We start from the raw sequence: 27,149 nt of genomic DNA on the forward strand, positions 1-27,149 counted from the left end.
GATCTGATGAAACTGATAAAATGCTACAAGATATAGATGTGTCTTGTGTAGTACATTATTCTAGTTAAAGCTGCCTAAACACTTTTTTTTTCTATTTTAGAGTGAGTTGAAAAACAAGATAAAAGATCAGTTGTTCTCTTAGGAAAGTGTAAAAATTGCAGCTGGCCTTATGTTGTCTGCATTCTTTTTGCCTTGCAGCGTGGAGTTAAATATTTGAGTTTACAACTGCGCATGCCTTCGCTATATTACAAAGTACCAGTAGGAGTTGAGAAGGCAGAGCCAGTTACTGATAGATTCAGCAGCTGCTGCTTCATTCCTAAAATTACTTCTGCTGGATTGCAGTGAACACTTGGTATTTTAGCATGATTCAGGCAGTATTATTGACAGGAATATTGAACTAACATATATACAAAAGTAGGGCCTTTCTTATTTTTGCAGTATGACTAAATATTTGGATACTGTGCATCATAAATCATTGCCTTGTATTATGTCTGTTTATTTCAAGACACTCATAGTGAAGTATCAAACTTTTTGGAGTATAGTCATAGCCATTGTTTGAAATGGTAGTAAGTAGAATATGAAGTTGTTTTGGTTTTTTAGTAGAATTTGGAATATGTGGATGGTTAACTATTTAAAATATTACATAATTAGTTCACTTTTTGAAAAGAAAACTTAAAATTTTGCCTGACATGACTCATTATGGAGAGATGTAATACTGTGATGGAATTGTCTATTAAACTGAAGAGCACTGCTCTGTGAGGTAATTGAAGGTCCAGTAAAAGACACTCTTAGTTTCCTTAAGATTTCTGCCATAATTTCTGAAGTTCTGCTTGCATCCATAATGCGATGGGTGACATTTCCCTGGGGAGAGTAGCAGCAGTCTGGTTCTGTGTACATCAAGAATCATCTGTGTAGCTATGTGGAACTAGTTTGAGGCTTGTATTTCAACAGTAGCAAATAGGGATGATCTTTCTGTCATTAGATGCGCATGCAGAACTCTGATATTGAATGGCATGCAGATAGATAACTATGGAGTTTTCATATTTTTATTGCCACGGTACTGCCAATATATGTTAAAGATTGTATTTAGAAAGTATGTTTGTAAATAACTGATATATCACTTTTTAAAGGTGATCAAAATAATCACTGAAATAATATCCATGACTTTGCATTCTGTAAAAAATTGATTTGTGCCCTCTCTATATTGCTGAGCATTTATAGTGTCTTGAGGAGCAGGACATTATTTTAGGAGAGGAAGTTAGGTCTGCCACAGAGGAAGCATTATATTATGGATTAAATGCTGTCCTTGTCATCTTTGAAACACATTTTCTGCTCTCTTGTTACATTCATCTTTTTTTCCCTTCATACAGTCTTCCAGTTCTTTAGTGGAGTTGCAAGCAATGAGTAGTTTTGAAAATTCTCTGTAGCTCTCTTGTCCTCTTTTTGGAATTGATCTTGGAATGTTTCATTCTGAAGTACTTCTTGATTTGAAACTGGATAGGTAGAAAAAAACTTTTTTCTCTGCCCAATTGCTTCCTGCACTTATGTTTGTATGCATGCACTTAGATGTTGTTGGCTAGAACTGTCACACAGGAGATACTCTTGTCCACTGAGAACTGGACAGGATATTTTTGTTGGTATTCCCCACCTCAAAATGCACACGGTGGGAGGTTGGATAGGATTTATGAACTGTGTTAGTCCTGTGCTTTGTGCATATTCTCCTCAACTGGGATGAGTTCTTAGATTATGCAGAGGAATTGAAAAAGGGGCTGAGAACTTGGTTTCTGTGACTTGATTGAATTTTTTAAAATAGAGTTTTTTAACTGTTAGGAATGATAGAGCTGGAAAGAGGTGCTGCTAGAATTGACCTTACTGCTTTATCACAAAGGCTGTGAATGATTCCACAGATGTATTGCTCTTTTACTGCTTTCCTTCTGAGAGAGTGTTGTGACATCAGATGGCAAGTTGAGACCAGGAACAAGCAAGGTCTTAGGATGCATCCCATTTGGTTTTTACAGGTATTGCTTCTTGAGTGATGTTGTGGGGTGCTCTGGCTTGTGGTTGAGCTGTTTCATTTCCAGAACTCGTAAGTGGTTGCACTGAATAGAAAGAGATGGTGCCATTGAAACATGCGGGCAGTCAGGCATGGATTCCTGGTAGGCATTCTCAGTGGCATTGCCGTGGGACCACAGCCAGGCAGTTTCCTAAATAAGCATGAGAGTCCACTGGCAGCTCTGACAGAGCAAATGCTACTTGTAGCATAGTAGCACCTCGTTGGTGAGTCATTCGCTGCTGATTGTTCTAGCTGCTGCCCATTAAATAACGAGTTTTGGCTACTTGCTTGACTAAATTTGCCAAGTGCGTGTTTGTTCATGGCCGGGCTTTCAAAGAGTGGTTATTGCACTAACTTGTCACTGGTCACAGTTATGTCAGGCTTTTGCTCTACTGCTGTGTCAGAGGTTAAGATTCTAGGATTCTGTTAAACAATAAAAAGACAACAAAACAGCATAATCCATCCCTTTGACTTTCTGTAAGTTTAGTAAAACATAATTATTTTTAAGATTTCCTTCAATATTATGGGGAAATTGCCCAGGTAGTTGCTTCCTTATCTATTCTATTTCTGTGTATCATCCTTCAAAGTGTGTTGCATGATTTCTGTTAAATGCAGAAGAGCATTTTCAGTTGGGTGTCAAATCCAGCTGTATGAAAACAGAACTCGTTTCAGCTTTACCTGCACAATAATATCTACCTTGTGTATAAATAGTTCAGTAAAAAAAAGCCCAAACCAACCCTAAAATCTAACTGTGTCTTAAAGACTTTAGTGGGACTTAAATATCTGAGAAGTCTAGCAATGGAATATGTGCCTCTTTACTAGTGCTGTTTATGAGCAAGTGTGCAAAAAGTATATTGGTGTAAATAAAAGGATTTTTTCTTTTCTGACTTTCTGAACTTTTTAATACATTTGCAGCTAGAAAATGATAGCAGTGAGTACTGGGAATGCATTCTTGGTCCATGCTCCAGTGTATAGCAGTGTTTAGCATTGCAACAGCAGCACTGTGTAGAAATCATTCCCAACTTTCTTCCACTGATTTTTGGACAGCATTTCTTTTTCCTAAGAAAGTGGACTTAACTCATTTGCTTTCCTTTATTTGCAAAGGGGTGGAGAGTCTCGTGGTTGGGGTTTTTTTTGGTGTTTGTTTGTGGCCTCTTGGCTTTTTTAAGACAAAGCTTTGAGGTATTCCTTCCAGTCTGTGACTTGTAAAATTATTATTTAAATGGTATCTGCTGTCTTTGGTATGTGTACCATTGTCCAGTCCCAAGTACACTAATCTTTCTTGACTTTGTAACGCTGTCTTTCTTCTTTCTGCTATCACTCCCTCTTGCAAAGAAAAAGACCTTACTTGAAGTTAATCAGAAGATCTATGTAGAGAAACTTGGACTTTCTGACTTTGTATAGACAAGTTGCTTGAGTTGTCTGCTGTGCCCTACAGGTAGTTTAGTTTTACCCTTTTTCTTATACAGGGAAGGAGAGGTCTTCCTGCTTCACTCAGTACTAGATTATGAGAGAGGAGTGATGATGTATTCATACTTATGTGGGAGCTTTGCATCAAGAAATCTCCAGTACCATAATGAAGGGATTGGAATTAGTAATTTTTAAACTGTTTTATTAGTATCTTCCATCTTACTTTTTTACAGCATGACCTGTGAACTGAACTTCTGGATGATTTCTGTGTTATTCATTACATTGTTAATTATTTTTTGTTTTGTTGTTTTCATTATCTGTACCCTGAGGATTTTTGGATACAGCATCTGAAATATTTTGCATAGTCATATCAAAAAGCTTAGAGTTTTTTCCTACGTAAAACCTACCTTTCCCTTTGTACTTTATTAAATGTTTGGGTTGTCCTTGATCTGATTTTAAGCCTGATTTTTGTCCCACTGCAGCCTTCAAAATCAATTTGGCAATTAACTTCTTGATCTTCCATTCTGCACAAATGTATATAGAGTCTACATGCACTCTGCTTTTGATCCTAGATACCTAACTCAGATGATGTGGATGTTTTTGTGTTTCATAAAATGGCTTGTGAGCATGTCAACTGTTTTAAAAGCTGTTGCTTTGATTTATGTAAAATCATTTTAGCCACTGAGTCACAAATAACATGATTTAGTCTTGTTTCCTAACACACCTATGTGCTATGAAATTCAAATGTCTTGTCTGTTTCTGGTGTCTCTTGTGGTCATCTATTACTTTAAAGGCCCAAACATACTTCCCTCCTTTATGCTAGACACAGCTAACTTGTCTTCTGTCAGGCTGTGGTCTGAAAAAAAATCTTTTCTCATTAAAGATTTACATCTGAAGTCTAATGTGGCACAATTCCTGTCACATTACTAGAAGTCTCCCTGGAAAGCATTGAAGAAAGTGTTCTTGGATGCCAGACGTAGAATCAGAAGCACTGATCATGTTTTACTGAAGTTATAATACTCATTTTAAAATTAGATTTCATTGTTTGTTAGCTTTACTCTGATGTGTCATACCAGTTGAAGATCTTTCTACCTTGTCCTAATTTTCCAGCTTTTTTAAAAGATCCTTGTTTGTTCTTACAGTTGGGAGCCAAAAGATTTTGTTAGTTTTAATTCTGTTTCTGCTACTGAATAGAAGGAGAGGGGAGATTGATGTCATGACAAATATGGCAAAAGAGCTTCATTTCTGGCAGCTGGACCATGCTTTCTACCCATCCCTCTTCTGTGTTCTAGAGTTAGTAAGGAAACTGCTTGCTGTGGTGTAAATGAACAACACAAGATACTCTGACCTGTATGAATGCACTTCAGCATGCTTCTTGTGCAGGAAAGGCAGGAAGAAGGTGGTGATGATTTAATAGGAAGAGCAGTAACACCTCATTTTTGTGATGGAGTACTGTCTCCAGTTCTGAAGGGTGAAGATGGATGAAGGCCCTCACCAGTATTTTCCAATGTTCCTCTTCCACTGGTGGAAGCAGATGTGTGGCACTGTCAAATGCAAAATTCCTTTACAGTCTGGACCTGGACCCTGGCATAAGTTTCTCATAAATAAGTATACACAAGAATTCAGCTATATGTTTGAGTCATAAGCTACTTTTACTGCATAGATGTGTTGGGTTGAAGGGAGGATATGCAGAGAACTCCCTGTGGAATGAAATTTATAACTCTACAAAAATTATTTTTTATTTTCTTTTTTGGCTTTTAAACCTGTTCGGATTTGTAACAAGTTGGCCTTCAGAGTATGCTAGGCTGTAGCTGCTATCAGCAAAACTTTATAAATCCTTTGGAAAGGTATTAGGAAGAAAGTCTCAGCAAGACTTAGACCTGAATGGGCATTTAAAGGTCTGAAGGAAGATAGAAAAATTATAAAAGCCATGAAATAATTCTTCTTTTTTAAGCTTCATTGTAAATTCTTTCATGGTGCTGCTGCTTTGATTTGATTCAGTGCAAGATAGACATCTCAGATTCAAGCATAAAAATTTTTTCTGCAAGAAATGAAACTATAAAAATCTTCCAGGCACTTCACACTGTACTGTTAGCAATTGAGGAAATGAGACTGGGGGCTAATGGGATATGCGACAAACTTCTGCATCTGCATGAACTTTTTCATAGAGCGGTAGACAAACACAACTAGGAAATTATTTTCATTTTAAATATTGAGGTGGTACTGAATTAAGAGATTAATTGTTACATGGCTTTTTAACTAATCACTGTCACCTACATTTTAAATAGCTACTCTTGCTGCTTTGTGCCTCATTTGGACTACATCAAATTAATGCCAGATCAGTTCTTTCTTGCCAACCCTTGTCCTTATGAAGACGTGAATGTGGTCCAAATAATTAGCATTTCTAGTGTCACAAATTACATTCCTTATACAGTGTGGTCAACTCAGTTGCTTTAGCAGTAAAAATAGTCATTGTGGTACACATTCCACTTTCAGTGTTGTATTCTGTAGTTTATTCATCTGGCTCAATCCTTAGAGAGGTCTTTATACCAAAGAAGATATGTTCCAGGAAACAAAAATAATTGTTCTTTTGGGATGTTCGGAAAAAAACTTTACTCAGAAGCTTGCCAAATTCTTACACAGCTGCTAAGATGATATAATGTTTTTCTTGTTTGACTAAGATTGTAAATATGAACTTCCTTCCTCCTGCATTTATAATTATTCTAGCTCTATGCAGAATTTGTGATAAATCTCTTCCAAATTTCTGTTGAGTGAGAGTATCTATGAAATGTTTACAGACTTCAACATGCAGTTTATATTTGCTTATAAAATGGGTGACCTAATTTTCTGTGAGCTAGATATAACCTCCTCCCATAGTCCTGCCAAAAGAATGTATGTCTAGATAAGAGTTCATCCTGGTTTTATATAGCAGAAAACTCTTCAACTGTGAGAATTCATGACCAGAATACCCTTAATCCTGAGAGGTGTTCACTGAGGTTAACTTGCAGGTTTGGTCCCAGACAGGCTCAGAGTGGATGGCAGGTTCTGTTTCGGTTGTGTGTGTCCGGTATTCCTGCCTTTGTTGTGAGCCACGTTTCCTGCTGCATACACTGAAGGAAATGACAACACTGGCCATCAGCCTTGTGGACACAGGCTTAAGTATTCTGGAAAGGAACTGAGCCTGGCTGCACCAATGATGTTAACTGAGGCTGTATTTGCTTTAGGAAGGGGCATGGCTCTTGGAGCATGATGCAAACTCAGTATGCAATACGGTATTAAGCTCATTTTTAGCCCTGGTTTTCTAACTCAATTGTAACACTTGAAATTGTATTCCTATGAAGACATGAATTTTTATGTTCTATAGAAAAAAATGAAATTGTGTTAGTAATAATATAACACATCTACAAAAATGTTGAGGCTTTTGAACAGTCTTGTAGTATCAGTGTCTGTAAAAGGTATTATGTTTTGTTAATTTTTTTTGTTTAAGCCATATCTTAGTAATATTATTACATTTCTATCAGGGAAAAATGAATAAAATGTCTGGCCAGTTAAAAAGTCATCTATGTAGACTTCCTGCAAACTTCCCATTTTCCCATTGAGTTCAGGAAAGATTCAGCCTCAGTGACATCTGATATTAAGATGTAATGGCAAAAAAAAGCAGGAATATTTCTTTCTTGACAAGCTGTTGCTTACTTGAAAATTTCTGAAATTTGTGTTGGATTCTGACTTACATATATACTGTATTTATTATTATTCTGTTATACATATCTTGCAATGCTATTTAGAGCCAGATGATTTCAACAGCAACGTCTGTGCAGAGTATCATAAGGAACTCCAGCCATAGCCAAGAGTACTTTTGATTACTGAGCTCTGTATACCTCTTGAAACCAAAAATTTCTAAGATACCTTATGCATTAGAAAAACTTTAAGAGTGTCCTAGAAGAATATGTCTCTGCTGGAAAAGGACAATGGAAAGTAGTCATTCTCCCTCTTTCAGAAAGCAGAATATAAGGCTGTTTTTTCATCTTTCTGTAAGAGAAAAATAATTGCAAACATTGAAAAACAAAACTTTTGTGTAGTTGCAATTAGAGTTCTCTTAAAAAACTTAGAATTAAGGTATTAGGGGGAGTACAGCAGAGTAGCAGAGTTCTTGTGTGTACTTTTTACACCAAGTAAAGGTGTAGCAGAAGATACTTTGAAAATGTCATTCCGAAGGAATTTTGCAGTCTTGCCTCTGGCAATGTGGTGAGAAAAATAAAAAAAAAATTACTTTGTGTGAGTTACTCCAGGCTTAGTTTGGCACTTTTAATTTCTGGTCATTTCACAGAATTTTGTGAGCCCTTACTATTCCTTGCCTGGGATTATGAGTGATCCTAGTATTCTTATGAAAGTATTAGAATTTAGCTATTTTTGAAAATACTACAGTATAGCATTAACTTTTCATGCTCTCCCCCACTGCTTCCCCACTCCCCCCCCAAACTAGATGAGTTTTACTGGCATGTAGGGGGTTCAGAAGCACCTGTTGCAGTCTGGAGGGCTGTGAGGAACTGTAGGAGAATGGGTGCTGTGCTGCTTCTGCCTGAGGCTGCTCGCCTCGTTTCTCATTGCTTACTGCACTCAGAGGCGCTCAGCTGGGTGCTGGTGCTGCCAGCTGATTGGGGATGCTCATCTCAGTGAAGCCACATACAGACATTAATACAAATGTGCACTCAGGTATCACGATGTAATCATTTTTGTATGAAGGCTGCAGAATATTTCTTACACTGCTAGGAGAAGCAGCCTCTGTCAGCTGGTTAATGTGTATGGTTCAGACTGCAAGGAATTGAAGTGGCTTTAACTTCATGCACTTAGTAGTAAACTGCACAGTTGTAGCTGCATCCAAAGTAGATATTCATAGAATCACAGTTTATCTCAAGTTGGAAGGGACCCAGTAAGGATGATCAAATCCAACTCTCTGTTCCTCACAGGACTACCTAAACCAAAACCATATGACATGACTTAGAGTATCATCCAGATGCTCCTTGAACTCTGGCAGGCTTGGTGCTGTGACCATGCCCCTGGGGAGCCTGGTCCAGTGCCCAACCACTCTTTCAGTGAAGAATCTTTTCCTCATGTTTAATCTGAACTTCCCCTGGTGCAGCTTCATGCCACTTCATACCTTTTCATGTGGCAAAGGAATGTTTGCATCCAAGGGAAGGATGCCTTGTTTGTTTCTGCTAACTTGGGAAAACAGTGCTACAAAGACAGGCCTGGTAAACTAAGCCCCTTCCAACTGTACTATTTAGTGGAATTTGTGTTGCAGCAGCTATTCAATTGTACCTTCCTGTCATCAGTAATGTGATGCTTTTTAACAGAGCTATGCCTTTGCTCATGCACAAACATTCAGATGTTATAAATACCTAAAGACTACCCTAGTGATTAGCTTACATTGACAGGACTTTTATTATATAAATAATATATATATTTAAATTACATGTATCTATACAGACATATTTTCAAGCAGACATGTTGCCTTTGTGTTGGTTCTGAGACAATTCCACAGATACAAGCAAGGTTCTGTGCTTGTGAGATAATTTTTTAGTTTGCAGAAATGTCTGTCTGACCTGTGTAAGCATTAAATGAAAAAGTGCAAAGGGTAAGATGCTGTTTTTGTGTTTAGCCACTAATTTGAAAGCTAATGGCATGGGCATTCTGTGTTTTCTTGTGCTTCTGTGCTACAGAGTTTAAACTGGAAGTTTCCTGAGTTCAGAATTATAAATGTATTTATGGATGGTAATGCTTTGTGGGTTTTTTTCCTTGTTCCTGCTTCTATTTAAATGTGGTCTTCTCTGGGGATTAACTTGATATCTGAAAAGTACTGAAACATTAAGTGCTTGTAATAAAAAGTACGAGCTTTAAACATGTCTGTAGAGAAAGTAATTCATTAAGACTTGTAATTTTACTCCTTTGGTAAAACTGATCCAAATTTAACATAAATGCAGATTTTGCAAAACTATACTGGTTTTTCAGTGTCATATATATGTGATTGCATGTGCTGTACAGCAGGTAGCATTTGAAAATGTCTCTGTATTAATGGCAAAGGTAGGCTTTTCTGTTTCTTATGAGCTTAAGAACATAAAACAAAGGCTTGAATCTTACAGTGCACTCTGAGCTACAAGTGGAGCTGCAGGTTACAAGTGAGCCTGATAACAGGTGAACTTGCTGCTTCCAGAAGGGGAAGTCCCACTTGTTTCCCTGTCCCTTCTCCCAGCTGTCTGGTATAACCTAAAACAAAGTATTGACTCTAATAATTTGTCCAGTCACAGGGCAATCTGTTGCTGTTTGTGACTTCAGCAGAAAGACTCTTTGGGTGTTTGGAGTGTTGAGTGGGTTTTCTGATAGTTTAGAAGGTATAGCAGGCTCAGTGATCTTCTGGAGCAACATGATAATGGATGGAAAGAGATTCCTTCCTTTTCACAACAGCAAGGAGAGGTTAGCCTGGCTCAAGTTTTAATGTGTAAGTTGTTGTTTTAAACTGGAGGAGTGGGAGCTTAAAACAGAATAAGATATCAGGAAAGTTTGTAGAGACATTTTTCCAAAAACTCATTTGAAAACTAGTGTAGAAAGTGTACCCTGGAATAGAGAGAAAGATAACTTCACAATTTCACTGCTTCTGAGCCAGTTGTGTCAGGGTTTTCTAAGTACAAAGAAAACCTCAATCCAAAATGTGTTGTGGGGGTTTTTTTGTTTGGTTTTTTTTAAACTATTTTGCAGCACTTAAATGCTGATACTAATAAGAAACTGACTGAATTTCACAAATGCTTTGCTAAGGTATGTATAGATTTAGTCAGCTGATAATAGTTTGGGGTATATTTGATGAATGCATTGATCCTGCAGAGCAATGCAGGTAGGAGGTAGGCTGCCCCTTTGCCATTGGCACGTTTCTGAGAACAGGGCAAATGCAAGGATTTGCTACTGGGAGTGCTCTAACATTTTGGTGCTCGGCTTCTTCATCTGAACAGATGGTATATTTATCCAAGGGGAGGACAGGAAGGAAAAAGGAGGAAGATGTGCTGCAGCCCCTCCTTTCCTATGTGACTGAAACTCTTGGGTATGCACAACCCAGAGTGTGTTTCCAGGTGAATTTGTTTCTCGAGGGGCAAGCACAAATGATCTGCTACCTTTGCATGTCACAGAGCCTGCTCCCAGCTTTGCTTTTTATGGGAAACACGAATGTGCGCTGTGGAAATTATTTTGAAAGTTACTGCCCTGTCTGTCTTGAGAAATAGGTAAGTTGTCTTCACCTGTGGCTTCTCAATGAGTAGCATGTTCCAAATCCAGCATGGTGTAGGAGAGCCTCTCTGGCTGCCAGGATGGCAGTCAGAGTAGCAGCTATTGAAAGAAATAATCCTGCCTTGTGCTGCTGAGCACTCTGTGGGAGGCTGCTCTGTGCTGAAGGCCATGAGCTGTCCTGCAGAGTACCATCCTTAAATGCTTGGAAGCTGCAGACCCTTGAGCTTCATGGTTCAGCAGTGAGAGGAGGGGGTCTGTCCCCAAACTGATAACTGAAGTATCTCATTCCTGTCCCTCTGAATTTGTGTCTCTCAGCGTGGAAATGAGAATAATATATAATATTTTTCAGTGTATATAATAATATATAATATTTTTCAACCTTCCTTAGAAGATGTTGAAAAAAGCTCATTCATTTTTGTTGTATTTAAAAAAAAGAAAGTTACACATAAAACAAGTTCATGTGGTTACTTTAAGATGGCTTTGTATCAATCTGATCTAAGAAGTGCTACTTTTAAAAATGTTTTTTATAAACTTTAAGATTATTTTAGTCAGCCTATGCTGTTGTTTTACTTTTCATCTAAATCTGCCCTATCTTTCCCACAGCATCAGACTTGGGTAGGAGATATGAATAATCAAATGCTAAGTGCCTCATTAGTTTAAGTGATTGAGGAAAGATAATTTTTTGGGAAGAAAATTTGAAATTTAGGATTTTAAGTGGCAGTATGGAGTCTGCTGATTTACTTGATTATTTCCTCCTCCTCCCCCCTGCCCCCCGTTCCAGTAGCAAAACACTCTCTCTTTAGTTTTCATATGCGAGAAAAGCTTCATTCACAAAGCTACCGAGTGTGGTAGCAGCAGAGTTTACAGTAGTTGTTTATGTGACTCATTTGCTGAGCTGCTTAGACAAGGTCTCTGCAGCTTAAGAGCTGAACTGCATTTCTTAGGAATGCTGGCCTAATCCCATGAGTTTAAATACTTCTGTTTAAAGTCCTCCTTTAACAAAACCCAGCTGTCAGCCCCATCTTCATGATTTGTTCACTGTATAAAAATTTCATGTTTGCTTCCTCAGTGGCAGAACTTACACTGTATTTTTTTCCTTTTTCTTATGGAAGGTAATTTCCTTACTTTTTCAGTAATGTGCACTTTAAAATATTGATTCTGTGTTAAATATTTACATTTGGTCTTAATCTTGAGGCAATTAAATTCTAGATAAAGTCTTTTGCAATGCATCAGTTGGTGTTAACTGGCTTTTAGACTTTTCTAACCTTTGACATAGCCTTTATGTTGAGGCTGCTTTCTTGCTTTAAATATTTTTTTTCCAGGGAGTGGTACCCAGCTGTAGTGTTTCTCCCTGCTTCCCTCCCTCACTTTCTGGTGCCAAGATTTATTTAGAAACTGAAGTAATGCAGCCTTTCAGTATGAACATATATCTTTAGAGAATATCTTAAGTAGACAAAATTAATTTTAAAACAATTTTCATTAGTTTCAGAAGGCTTATATGATAGAGATTAAGGTCAGTGCTTAATAGGCAATGTTTAGATTCCTGTTGGCAGTGTGTGACAAATTTCATAGCTCTGTACCTCCAATTACTAGTATTGGTTTGAGCTATTGTGTGAGCTATTGGTTTGAGCTATTGTGTGAGCTATTTAAGATCATTAAACCACCCTTGAGAGAAAGGATGTTGAATTAACAGTAGAAGAAAAATCGCAAGAGAAGAAACTACAAAAAAGAAAAAACTGTCAGGAGAACTATTGTCAATTTTCTCTGGGTTTTTTGTTTGGTTTAATTTTTGAGGGTGGAGTGTTGTTTATTTTGTTTTCTTCTCCTGGGCTTGGTTTTGGGGGGAGCGGTCAGAAGCTCTGGAGAGAGTTCTTTCTTCAGTGACAATCTGATAAAATGACAAATAAGAATTAAGTTGTATGTTCAGCTTTTATCAGTGATGAGAATGTCTTTCTAAATATGCTCAAGACTCTCCTCTTCAGGAATTTGTTCAGGCTTTACTGGAGAAAGGTGGTGGTGGTGGCATCCAGCTTTGGCATCTTGCTCAACCAGATGTCGCTCAAAAACTGCTTTGTGGATTGGCTTCACTTCTGGAATGGCTTCTCTTTTACTTTTTGAGGAGAAAAACAAGAAGAATTGAGCAAGTGTAGGACTTCCTTCAGGTGTTGTTTTTTTTTTCTCTCAGCTGGTGGAATTCTCAAAATACAACTTGGATTCTTGAAATATCACCAAGGAAAATGGTGAATTGATGTTCATGCAGCAGGATGTTGGCTTTCTATTTCTTTACTATTGCATATGAGTCTTATGAGTATCTGAAATTTTGCTTAATCACCTGCAAGACTCAAGGGAAGATGCTGATAAAATACTCTGTTGAAGCAGTGATTCTGCTTCAGTTTTGACATTCACAAACATATTTTTTCACCTATATCCATATAATGAAGAATGTGTCTGTAGTTTCTCCTTTTCATGCCGCATAGTTGCTGCCAAGTCTCATTGTGTAGCAGGGACCCTTTCAGCCTATGTGCCTCACATCTCTGCCTAGTGAGCAGTGCTGATTTCCTGCCAAGTGATCCCCTCCCCTGTCCTTTCTCAGAAAGCTGCCCTGTTCCTGCTGACTTCCAGCCTTTTCTTCCAGTTTTGACTGCTGCGACTCATCTCTGTCCAGAGCCCCACATCACTCTTTCTTCTAGATGTACAAGGCTCTCTTGAGCCCTTCTCTCTCACCTCTGCTCCCTCAATGCAGTTCTTCCAAGCCTCCCACAAGAACGCAGCTCTTGCATGGAAAAAACCTCTCCTTACATTGTAATTCCATTTCTCATGGTAACTTCATGGTACAGCATGTACTTCCTCTTTTTTTTCCCCTGTCATCTACCTCACACTTTAATAAACACGTCCTGTGCAGAGGTTGGTGATGCAAAAGAGTGATGGGGATAGAGGGGAGGTTTTATGTCTCTCCTTACAGTTTGCTATGAAGTTGGAGGATGAAAGTTGACTGCCAATTGCAGTACTTAAAGCTGGTCTTATTAGTGGCATAAAATATAAAACTAGTTGGGCAGGGGTAACCTGTTTAGATGTGTTTATTTTTGGTTTATGGCAGTGTTCTTCTGCTCAGTTTGTTAGAGGTGGGTTTAATGTGAATCACATGTCTTATAAATTGAATATACTTACTCCTTCTTAAAGTAATGTTTCAGCCAAAAGATTATTCCCCTGTTCATCCTCTAAATATTTTTCTACGTGGTGTCTCTTAGTGTCATGCTGTTTTGTCATGGCTAGCTGTAAACAACAAAATGTGGTGATTCATAAATGCTAACAGTGAAATAACTATGTTCTTTGGAGGCATCAAACATTCATTTGTGGGTTTTCTGAAAAATAGGCAATTGTGGTTTGGATTTTTTTCACCTTTTTTTCTGGAGACGGTAGTTCTGGCTATAATGAAATGCATCTCTTCACAATGTAGTCTTAATTCTTACCAGGAAACCTAAGTTGTCTTCCAGCCTGTTCCAGCTGAGGTTAGCATAAAAAATATATACCCTGTCATAAAAGCGACCTGTGAAGAATGTTGTTTATTTATCATAGCTAAAGCATTACTCATCTGTTTTTTGAGCCATGGTTCATAGACTGTCACTAGGTCCTTGTGGAAAGGGATTTGGCAACTACTTCTGAGTCTAGATAGTACCCACATCATACAGATTTCCAGTGTCTGCTATGGTATCTTAAGTGAGCATTGGCATGATGCTTATTTTCAACCTTTGAGAGGGTCCTTTGAACAAAAATTAGTTTTTAACTGTACTAAAGCATAGAGTAGCTCAGCCTTAGGAGGAAGTACTCTCACCTGCATTGTAATTTGACCTATGACCTAAGTGATTTTCTTACGTTTCCCTTCTGGTTGGTTTAATCATTGATTTGTACCATTTATAACAGTAAGCACTGTTGAGATGTTCAATTTTATGGGTAGTGGACAGTTGCTTGCTGTATTTTGCTCTCTTATCGTTGAAAGACAGCTTAGTGTATGTGTAAAAATTAGTTTCTTTCAATATTTATTCCTGGTAGAAAGAGACCCTTTGCAGACACAACAGACCAGTCTGTAAAAGGATGTGAATATTTTGAGTGATTGGTTGGCTAATGCTTATTCTCAACTGCGGGGTGATCCTGAAAGTGCTGCTGTTAGCCTGGTGATTGTTATTACTGGGCCACAGCTACAGCAATATTTGGGTATTCCCTGAGATCTGTGTATAAGGCTAAATATTACAAAAAAATTCATACCTATTCTTAGTCTGCTTGTTCATATTTATTATTGTTTTTTATGCATCATTCCAGAGATAAAACTGAATACAAAGAGATGCTGCAGCAGTATTTGCATTACAATAACCACATGATGAAGATTCTGGAAAATTGGCACTAATGTAGTTTCTAAGTATTTATCTGCCTACTGAAGACAGGCTAAACACTGAAAATTCTCTGGTCTCAGCTGGTGAATCTAAGATGTTGGCTTCTGCAACTAATGAGTGTTATTTTGCAGGGTTATTTTTCTCTCTACTTGAAAAATACTTTAGCTAAGGCAAGTTATGTTTGTATGATCTAAATATTTTTTTTATAGTCGTCTTCAGGTTGTCTTCATAAAGATTATTCAGTGAGACATGATGTAATCTAGGATGCTCTTTTTATGGACATTAATTTAATGTCCACTTGGGTACTCTGGCTGGAATCTTGGTTCAGGAAATAGGATGCAATTATTGATAAAGCCCCTTTTTTTCAAGGCAGCATCTGTTTGGCTAGATGTGAGTCAGGCACTGAAATGTATTGGAGGGAATAAAGGTTTTACTGTGTGCCTTCCCAACAGCGCTAATTTCAAATGCAGTTAGATTCTTGTAGTGGCATTTCTGTAATTTGGTGCTTCCTTTCTACAGGAAAGAAGACCGTATAAATGTATTCCAGTATACGAGGAGGCACACTTTGGAGACTAAATTAAAATTTCAGGTTGCAGTTATGGAAAGGTAGAGTCAATATAAAGTAATAATAATGCAAAGGCAGCTTAAAACCAGAAACCAATCCTATGACTGTTCTGTTTGATGCACTTTCCATTTTACCTCTCAAAGCTTTCAGGCAAAGAAGGGGTGGATGGGTGGGTATTGTGTGGGTGGTTTTGCTGTGGCACATCAGAATGATTTCCCAAATCAAGATGATGAAGTAAACATTCTGGTATCTTCAGTGTGTTTATTTCAGGAAACTGTATGTGCTAGTGCGAACTAAACTTAGAGCGTGAGTGTACAAATTCTGCTTAAATACAAAGAGAGCTGCAAAGGATGCGAATATGAAAATTGTTTTTCTGTTTCTTCATGCTGCTAGCCAAAAAGAGCTCGATTCTTTCATATTGTCTGTGAAGAATACTGAGTTGTCATATCTGTGTCTGCTTTTTCCTAAAGATTAGGTATTAAATCTGTGGAAGACCAGGGAGCAACTGTGATATGTGTGACTTTCCTGGTTAGAATTTCTGGGGGCGGTTGTTAAACAGTCTGTTAGAATGTGAGAGGGATAAGAGTGCTGTCATGAACTGCACCAAGTTTCAGAAAACCTGTGTTTGCTGTATACAGCATTGATGTGTTTTGGGGATTCCAGAAGCAGTGAGACAACTTGCTTTGATGTTATGATCTGGTATCTGATGAAGATTTTTTTCTTTTTCCAGTTGCTTTTTCAAACAATTGTTTCATTAGCAGTTGTTAAAATGTAAGTTATGTGTTCACTTGTGTGCTATAAATATTTATATAACAAACTCATAAATAATGTAAAGAAAAATATTTTATGAGCTTAGTGAAAAAGGTTGTTGTTTGACTGGGCTTGAAATACAAACAGCTAGCGGCAAAGGCAAGTTCTTGCACGGGCATGTGCCTGATTTTAAGAAGAGCATTAGAAATCACGCTGTGAATGTTTGAATAACTGTTACTTTCAGCAGCCTTAGTTGATCTTTTATTAAAACTGTAGCCTGTGCAGTTCAAAACGTGCATTTTCAGACAGCAGATTTCTTTTCTGTGGTTTCCAAGGTACATTCTTGCATGTTGCACGGATCAGTGGCAAAGGAGGGAATATTGTGGGCTGTCCTGTTTTGCATCTCTCAGTTAAACCTGAAAATAAGACCATAAGGTGAGTATGCCTGGTTTTCAGACTTGAGGGAGTTCTGCAGTCTAGACCAACTGCCTGAGAAAAAGTAAAAGACTTGAAAAGAAATATACTCAAACTGTACATCACTTTTAAACTCTTTCAGTGTATTCTGGAATTGTCTTTGTTCTCCTAGTTGCTCTGAATAAATCTTGTATGTTGCATATTCTGCTCTTGACTTCCTCTGTTTGAAGAATAGTAGTTTTTGCTGAAGTACAATGACCTATTTTAATTTTGAAGAACAGCTTAAAGAACCCCCATGTGTTAACATTTCTCTCTTTTGCCAATGCTATTTCCAAATTGCTACTAATTAGTTTGTTTTAAAAAATAAATGTGGAATTAAATAAAAACAATTTTCCAGAGCAATGCTGAGTCCCTTTCTTCCTTAATAATTGGAATGTAGTTGAGTTGGAAAGGACAGATAAGTTGATTTGTGGCAGATAATGTGTTGATGTGAAGAAAAACACCTTCATCAGCTGGAGAGTAAGGGAAGAAAGACATGAAATAGATGGTAGACTTAAATCCAAGGTTGTCACAGTAATAATGAATGCTTTGTATGCCTAAATCATATCTACAGTATCTTGACATATGACTGCTTTTTTGTGAAACGTGTATTGATGTCCAAGATTGGACAGATTTCAAGAGGTCACCCACAGTATTTCAGAGTATTGGTTGTGAAAGGTCTCTTTGCTTTTAATGAAGTGTCTGAAGATTTGTCTTTTATCAGACATTCAGCATGTTTTCACCTTGTTTTGTTAGTGCCAAGTCTGGAAAACTATTGCCTGAAGCATGGTTTAAAAAAAAGAAAAATGAAACTCGAAGTTGGCTAAAAATAGCACATTGAAACAGACTTTCACTTGAAATAAGATTTTTTCATTTGGAATATTCTGAATTTGAATTTTTTGGCTGACAGATTTGTATCTTACTTTTTGAATTTGAGAGGCATTGGAATGTCTGTGGTGCAGAAGCCTTGGGAGGTATTCAGCTATTAGTATGCTATTTGAAGCTTAAAGAAAACAAATGTTCTTTTGTTCAGGTTTTCATTTTGATTACTTTTAACATAAACTGGGTTATAGAACATTGGATAATGCACAAAGGGCTTCCTATAACTTTCTAATCCCCCTCCAAATATTTTTTTCAAGAGTAATTATTTTCAGAATACTTTATGCTTATTAAGAAGTAACACAGAAGTACTAAAGCAAGTGATCTGCACTGTCACTGGCTTAGTGTGCTGCAGTATTAAATTTAAGGGAAGAGTGTCAGTGTCAGTTATGGCATAAGAATCTGTGACTGAAAAGTGTGCCAGGTCTGACTGGTCCCTGTCACATGGACGGAGTATTAATGTTGTACAAATGAATATATGTGCTCAAAGTACCTATCATTGTTTCCATGACTTTAATTATGGAAATGTCTAGAAACATGGAACAGGGATGTGGGCTTTGCCTGTCGGTTTTGTGAAAGCATTTTAGGGTTTTTTTTTCTGTTCAAGTAGCCTTGTTTCTTTAAGCAGTCAGGTGAATAAATATTAGAGATGAAAACCTGCTAGAATCTTATATTTATGTGTGCACTCTACACTTATGTGTTCATATGGTATATTAGTGTAGTGTTATATCATATACAGCTTTTTAACAGAAATGGGTATTGGCATAATAGCACAGGAATTATCACTAATGAAGGAACTTACACGTCCAGATGAGGTCTAGAGAGAGTGTGTTTCCCAAACCAGGGCATGCTATGTAGTTCTTGAGGCTAGATGTTAAAATGCAGAAAAAGTTATTTCTTGAGATAGTGTTTGAAACATTTGTGTCTTGTCTAGTGCATCCCTAAAATAGCTTTGTAACAAATTCAGTAGTTGTTTTCAGAAGGCAAATTATTGTTTTCAGGACCAAGCAGAACCTTGTGCAAGCTTGTATTTAAATAATAAGAAAGCTTGGAGGTAGAAACATCAGTTGGCTGATAGATGGTATGTTTTCATTTTGGGGTTTTATGCTGTCAGTTGGTTTTGAACATACTTAAGCATCTATAGTTCAAAATCCTTACTATACTGCTTCTGAAATTATAGAGAATAAACACATTCTTGTTGCTAACCCTTTATGCACATTAGTGTTTCCAGTTGAACTCAGAATTCTGTTTTTCTTTCTCTTAGTCTTTGCATCATCAGTGAATTGTGTTATGGAGAAAACCTGCAACTTAATTATTTTACAACTGCTTTTTTTTTTCAGTGCAGTCTTTTCTTTATAAGGAAAGACTCTTTCTTTATTATATTAACCATATAATAAAAAATTCATTTGTCTCAATCACCTTGGTTAATTTAAGGTAGGAACTACTGTCTGAACATGTTAAGTGTGCAGGATAGGGTCTCAGTGAAAGACACTTCCTTCATGCCAGGGTCTCAGTAAAAGATACTTAAGCTACACTTTTGATAACTCTGTCCCAAAGCTGTTGATATAAAGAAAACTGTTTCTTCATTTCAGAATTCTGTGGTGGTGTCTTTTCTTGAAAATGTTGAAATGGTATATCTGAAGCATTTCTCTTGGGCTTTCCATCTTTCCTCATGTGTTTTAATATCTCACGCTTTTCCTGGCATACTAAGAAAATAAAATCATCTTGAAAGAGTAAATCTTTCTGGTTTATTCCCCTAAAGTATTGGTGAGTTTCGTTTCTTTACACTGTAATTTAAGATAGTAGGTTATGATTACATGGTACAACTGGTAACTTCTAATGAAAGCCTTAATAATTTTTCATAACCTTATACTAGAATACTGTGCTCCATGCATTTAAAGGTAAAATCTCATCAACTGTTTTGGAAACTAGATTGTTGGCTTACAGTGATTATGAGTGTGCAGTGTTTGAACAGCATTTCAGACAGACAGAAGAGACTGTCACAGTCCATAGTGGATAATGAAATGATACATACACCACTATTTAGTGCAGGAAGCCTCACGTCCAGAAGACTACACTGTGTTGATACTGATTTTATCCAGGTATCCCAGAACGATGCTGCTCCTTTTCTTTATGTTCCACTTTGACATATGCTCTAAGAGAATAGAAGGTGAGGTGTTGAAAAACAACTTGAATCCTGAAGTTACTTTGGTATATCATCTGGTTCGAGCTAGGCAGAAATAAAAGCTATTTAAAATCTGTTCCCCTGTAAATGTTTTAGGAATGTAAGCAGCTTACTTTATGGCATCACATCAGACCCATTATCCTTTCCCCATTTTTTACATCTAACTCAATTCTAAATGACTCCTTTAAGAAAAAAAAACTCCAACCCAACTAAACAAAACACACAAACCCTCGCCCCTTATGCTGGTTTTATTTCTTGTTATAAATAAAGAGATTATATCCTTAGAAAGGTGTGATAACTCCCACTTAGATCATAATGTGCCAAAGTGCAGTGCATGTTTGCTGTGATCAACAACAGTGAGAAAGAAAATGGCTATAAAAAGTAAAATTTGAAGTTTATAATTGGAATGTGCACTCTTTTTTGAAATGGCTAAGGTTTTGAGTTCTTATGCCAATAAGTTCATATACTGCTTTCTGAGCATTTTGTCTCTGCCCTCATTTATTGAATTAATTCTTTAATTAGTGTCCTTTGGGATGTCTTCCAGTTGTGGAACTTGTACTAAGCTTTCCTTTTACAGAACTTGTGACTTAATATTAGCTGTTTCTGAAGCAAGACACTAACCTCTGTGTGCCTTTTGCAAGTTAATGTTGACAGGCTCATAGGAAATGCAGCTGACGTTAGGAAGCTTGGGTGGGGACTACAAGGAGCTGGCAAGTACTCCAGGGTTCAGTGCCAGACATGCTGACACAACAGTACTTCACTTGTAAAAGTTTTCTTTAGGCTGCTAATTCTGTCTTCAGAGTAACTGGAACCAAAGCAGTGTCTCTGATGCCAAGTTAAAATAGCTAAAGTAACACTTTATAGGAAATTGAGAATGCTTTCCACGTCTTAGATCTTCAGAAATATTAGTAAAAAGAGCAAGTTTCTCTCTTAATGAAAGGGTGAGTTATGAACAGTGTGAGTATAATGAATGCATGCAAAACAAGTCCATCTAGCTAGAGTGAGTGTTAGAAACAACTCCAAGAGGGAAAAGCTAGCATTGTGAAGTCTCTGTAAATACTGTGCTCTGAGGGATTTATATCATAGTTTCAATTTATTTGATTTGCTAGTTCATAGTCATATTTCATAAGGCACCCTTTAATAGCTTCCTTTAGATTTCAAAGAAAAATTGTTTTCTTCAAATGTATCTAGACATTGAGAAATGCTGTGTGAGCACTTCTACAGCAGTTTGACCATGTCACCTTAAGTATAATGTGTTTTCTCTTGAGCTTACAGTATTTCTGGTCCATATTAGAGCCTAAGAAATAGTAAGACAAAGCTTTGAAGGGGGATAAAAGTGGAACACAGCTTAGGTTGGCTTTGCAGAAGTTCAGGCAGAATATGAGTTGCTGCTACCATGCTGTCTCCAGTTTTGTATGTGGGAGGACTTCATGATGCCTCAGGAGGTATCATGGAGAGGAATCTTGCTGGGGAAGGCATGCCTGGCTTACAGACTCTAAAAACTGCTGCAGTCTTGGTGGAAGGATGCAGCAGTATTACATAAGCATATTGGTTTGTTTTAATTTCATCGTGACCCTTCGATTTTAGGAAGTGCTTCCTTTCATTTCTTAGAGTGCAGGACTCAAAGCAAGTGGAGGAAGAAAGGAGATTCAGATGATGAATTTAATGTGTTCAGTGTTTTTGCAGTGCAGTGTGCCATGACATTAAAGTTGGCTTTAATGTTACTGCTTCTTTTAAGGTAGGCACATGCATTCTGCTCTCCTACCAAAGTAGAAGTTCAGGTAGTAGACTGAAGCAGCTTTGCCTACAGCAACTGGATGGCAGTGTCTTGCATCCATGGGAGACATTGGCTCCTGCTGACCTCAGAATTACAGATCACCTCTGAAGTCTCCTCTGACCTATTTTATCAAGTTAAAATTAAATAAAAGCAATATATAGTAATAAGAAAAGACTATTTTTTAATCTTGGAGGGGTTTTTTGCATGAAAATTGTCATAGAAAAGAAAAAATGGATTGAGCAGTTTTTTTCTCTGAGATCACCTTAGTCATTTTTCTTAACATCCCTTATGAGTTTGACTGTGCAATGTTGGACACTGATGTCTTTCAGACCAAGATTTGTCTTTTCCTGAAGAGAAGCACTTAGTTAATTTTTAAATCTACAAAATGTAAACTGGTGATTTCTGAAAGCTATGCAGCAAGTAACTATGTAGCCCATGACTTGCCTAAATCCAGCTGTTCAATTCACCATTGATTTTTTTGTGAAGCTCTTGTTGGGGATCTGTTCTCATGTGTTTCTGGACATTCTGTGACACATCTCTGAAATTTAGCTTCTGTACTACTGCCTGATTCCTTTCAAATTATTACCTAGATTTTTGTCCCCGCAAGTATGTGAATTCTCTTCCTGAGCTGGATCCTGTCTTTGCCAGTATGAGTGTACATAGAAAGGCATGTGTGTCTTAGCTCCATAAAAGAGGCTGGAGGATATGTTTGGAAAAGAAATTTTTAAAAAAGGTTATTTTTCACTGAGATAATAACAGATAAAGTTTGGAGAACATTGTCTTTATCTTGGTCACAAATTTGTTGAATGAAGGAGGATCTTGAGAGATGCTATGGTGACTCTTTACTTCCAGAGAGAAGTTCCTTTGTTGAATAAAATTTGTGCAGTACCACTGAAGTGATCTGGTCAGTGTCCAAGATTTGAACTGTCTCAGGGGATGTATTGCTGACATTCTCTATGGCCTGTTTAGGCATTTCTGTTTACAGATCTGTAGTGATCTATTTGCAGTGCAGTGAGGCTGCGCTTCCTGTGGTTGAATGGTGTTGCTTAACTGTGGCCAGCTGAATTCCTTGGAACGGGAGTTGAATTTTTCTAATGCAATGTCAATAGATTTTGCCAACAGTAGCTGGCAATGAAGGCACATGCAAGACTAGCATGAATTTCTGATGGTATATTACATATTGTGAACTTTGTTCTTAATCATTTTCTGCATCATCTGACAAAAGTGAGCTGCAAAAATGGCTTTGCAATTATCTATCACAACTTCCATACTAAGTCTTTACTAGTAAGCAGGAGTTTTTATGGAGTTTATGGATGGACATTTGCTTTGATTTATGAACAGTTTCAGAAACATGGTAGCTGACACCATTTTTCTTAGACAGTGACAAGAAAGTTTGAGTATCAAAACTTCTTTTCTTGTTTTTTTTTTCCAGATGGAGCAATTGTCAGATGAAGAGCTTGACCATGGTGCAGAAGAAGATAGTGATAAGGAAGATCAGGATCTCGACAAGATGTTTGGGGCCTGGCTGGGTGAACTGGACAAACTCACACAGGTGAGGGAGGCTTCAGTCATCTCACAGAATAATTTTTTGTTGTTATTACATTTCTTTTCAGTTGAATACCAACTGCTTGACACTTGCAGCAAGTCAGACAGTAGCCTGTGACCAGTTCAGTAATATTTAAAGGTTTATAAATTGGCTTTCTCTGTGAATATCTGGTGTCTTAACATTTATTCTGCTTAAGTTATTCTATATGATGCAAGTTAAATGAGAAAAAATTTTACCATGCTTCTCATGATTATTTAGAATTAAGATTTTGGTGCTGTTGTAGTTTTTAGCAGTTCTCCAAACTGCTGGGTTAGCAGTTATGGAGAATGTGCTCAGATAATGGTGAGGGCATATCACATGTGTGTCCAATGATCTGCAATAACTTGAATAAAGCCAGCGCAAAGCATGGTTGGGGTGCTTTTAACCAGAATATATTTGCTTCACAGGACATGTTTTGTAGCAGTCTGTGGATTCAGTCTGAAGGAATGGGGCCTAACTTGCCTCTTCTGTCTCCAGTTTCCCTGATGGTCTCTAGGGTTATAGTTTTTTTTTTTTTGTTTGTTTTTTTTTTTTTTTTTTTTTTTTTTTTGTTCAGGCCAGCTGAGGAGAGAAGGGAGCTCAGGAAGAATAAACATTAGGGAAAAAGTAGCGCATTTGATCTTTTTAACAAAGGCTTGAGTAAAGATGTAGAAAATGAACATAAAAAGTTTAGGTGACAAACTTTTTTCCGTTGAAGCATACCTTCAGGAACTTTTTATCAGTACAAGCCTTGCCTAATTTCAGATGTTCTGCAGGCCTGTTGAGTTTCAGTGACAGCAAGAGCTGGATTCCCTATGTAACACATTCCAGTCCAGGGCCAGCAGCTCCTGACCCTGTACTTCTTGGGTCAGCAGCTGCATCACAGTGCCCTACTGCTTGCTACTTACAAAATCCTGGTATTTATTACAGTACTATACCCATATTAGCCATCATAACATAACAACTCAGTGTATTGGTTAGAAAGAGTTTCTTTTTTTAACCTATGCTAGTTTTTCATAAAAATGTGCCCTACATAAACTGGCTAGGGTCGGTTTTCATAACTTAATGTTATTCACAGGAAAGACTATTGAAAAAAATTCTGAATTTAGTGAATTTAAATCCCTGTTAATAAAATACAATTCTTCATTGAATGTTTTTAAGCACTTATGCCATGATTATGCTCATGAGCTAATGATGGATATTTTAGACAGTATTTCAGACTCTTATCCCAGTTTGAATGTGACGCAGTTTCATGCAGAGGGGTAGTTACAGCTAAGTCAGCTGTCTGTTTTAAAATGAGCTAGTGTCTAACACCATTCTAAAAAGCATTTGGAAAATGCTTCTATCCTTTTGATTCTGAAAAAAAGCAGAATGCGTTTAACAACTTTTTTTTACTGCATATCTGAAGTTAAATCTCTGTAGTATGACGATGTTTGTTTTCAGTCTAAAGCCTGAAAAACAGGGGTGCTTTCATATATACCAGTAACTTCTGAAAATTTTCTCTTAGAGAAAATTAATTCTCATTCATCTTAAGGAACTGGACAAGCAAATCTTTGTCAAATTATATTTGCCCTTTTTTTGATCTTTTTCAGAGTTTGGATGCAGACAAGCCTGTGGCACCAGTGAAGAGGTCACCTCTCCGCCAGGAGACCAATCTTGCCAACTTTTCATATCGCTTCTCCATGTACAATTTGAATGGTCTGTTGAATTATTTACCGCATATAGTTTAAAAAAATACTAGTTTAAGAAAAAAACTATTCCAACTATAAATTAAAATATTGTAAAATATAAGAACATTTAAATACACTTATAGCTGAGGTGAGAACATGTTTGCTGAAGGCATTGCTTTTTGGTGTCCTTTTTTTCCAAGTATTTGAGTCTCCTAAAGCATTATCTTTTACAACACTTAGTATTTGAGAACTTTAGCATAGTACTTGTATAAAAAACTTGTTCTGGGATCTGATCTCATGAAAGAATGACTTAATGTGTATCTGTTAACCAGGAAGAAAGAGCATCTTGCTTTACGGAACAGAATGCAGGAATATAGCTACAGAATGCTTTCAGGATAAACAGAAGGAAACCTTAATTTAAAGGTTTGAGTATGTATGTAGTATTTTTGTTTTGATTTTGTTTTTTTAAATCTGTTGCAATACTTTGGCAAAAAATGCTTAGCAAAACATCTACAGTTTTTCAAAAAGCGAGGCATGATATTACGCAAGTGCATTTTTGCATTCCATTCACAGGAAAGCAGTTTAAACTTTTCAGATGTAATCTGAACATTCATAGAATTTTTTTGCTGACAAATGAGTTTAACCTAAATAGTGTGAAAGTTGCAGTGGTCAAGGGTAGTGCAAATGAATTCGTTTCGGCAGTGCACAGATATTTTGCACTACAGATAGGAAAAGAAAATGCTGCTTCCTTTGCTCTCTTAGCTATTAGATTTGATAACACAAAGTGAGACATTGCAAATCAAATAACTCTGCACATACTGACTACTCTTGTTTGTTGCAGAAGCCCTGAATCAGGGGGAGACTGTGGATCTGGATGCCCTCATGGCTGATCTCTGTTCCATAGAGCAGGAGCTCAGCAGCATCGGCTCTCATTCAGCAAACAATGCTGCAGTGAAACGCCTTGCCACGGAGCCCAAAACTCAGAAACCACCTGCTAGTCGACCTTCCACTAAGCACAGCAGCGTGAAAGGATTGTCCTCTGCTAAGGTGACTAAACCATCACATGCCAACGTGTCTCTGGATGACATCACTGCACAGTTAGAGAAGGCCTCTTTGAGCATGGACGAAGCAGCCCAGCAGTCTGTTGCAGAAGACACCAAGCCAGTGGTTACTGCCCAGCACAGGAGGACAGCATCTGCTGGCACAGTGAGCGATGCTGAGGTGCGCTCCATCAGTAACTCCTCCCGTTCCAGCGTGACCTCGGCAGCTTCCAGCATGGACTCCCTGGATATCGATAAGGTGACGAGACCTCAGGAGCTGGACTTGACATCACAAGGGCAACCAATCACCGAGGTAGGATGTCACTAATTCAACATTTTTGTTTGTTTTGGTTCTTTCTCTTCAAACTCACACATCATTCCCCATGCTGACACTCAGAGCTAAACATCTGCAGTGCAGTGGGGTTGGTTGAACTGCCCATGTTGTATTTACTTCTTTCTCTGGTTTTGGTTCTGTCTGCAAGGAAACTTCTTGTAAAGAATGTGTCTAGGTTTTGGGATTTTTAGGAGCTTTCCCCATCTCTTCCTCCTCTCAAGCCAATCATGCATTTTAATGTTTTTGTAGTTAATATTTTTATTCCAAGTAAATACCATATATTGCCTTTAATTTAAATCTGAGGAGTGCACAGCTGTGGAAAAAAGAAAGCACAATTGACAAAATTCTATTCTTCTTACAGTACAGTTAATACCTGAAACACATGGAGCGATCTACAGGTGTCTATCTGAAGCTATACTATACCCGTAATTTGCTGTTTAATACTCTTGTTTAATGTATGACAGGAGGAGCTCTTTGAAGCAATACACAATGCAGAAAAATAACTGGGCTGCAATACGGCATTAGCAGATATTAATTTGAGATTTTGATGCTTTGAGATTGATTAATTAGAGAGGAAACTTCAGTAAGAACAGCCAGTTTGGTGAACATTGCAAGTGCTGGTGACTTGAAAGAAAATGTGGAAAATGTTCCAGTCAGTTTTGAGAACTTAAACTTAGAAGTTCTCTCGTAGAAATGCTCTCTGAAACAGAAATTTGACCTGTTAACATGTCAGTTGTACTAATATGCATGTTCTCTTTCATGAGAGAAAACTGGAACAAACTGAGTTTATTCTAATCAATAATTAAAAC

At 37.4% G+C, this 27,149-nt stretch overlaps 1 protein-coding gene across 1 annotated transcript in view; it reads left to right on the forward strand.

The window, feature by feature from the left end:
- Positions 1–27,149, forward strand: part of RAPH1 (Ras association (RalGDS/AF-6) and pleckstrin homology domains 1) — a 78,922-nt gene that overhangs the window by 10,135 nt on the left and 41,638 nt on the right. Inside the window, exons 2-4 of the mRNA XM_058809634.1 lie at positions 23,165–23,284; positions 24,889–24,994; positions 25,808–26,319. Of these exons, the coding sequence (XP_058665617.1) occupies positions 23,165–23,284; positions 24,889–24,994; positions 25,808–26,319 (738 nt within the window). The remainder of the gene's footprint in view (positions 1–23,164; positions 23,285–24,888; positions 24,995–25,807; positions 26,320–27,149) is intronic.

The sequence above is a fragment of the Ammospiza caudacuta genome, chromosome 8, assembly GCF_027887145.1.
Source record: "Ammospiza caudacuta isolate bAmmCau1 chromosome 8, bAmmCau1.pri, whole genome shotgun sequence".
Taxonomy (NCBI): Eukaryota; Metazoa; Chordata; class Aves; order Passeriformes; family Passerellidae; genus Ammospiza; species Ammospiza caudacuta.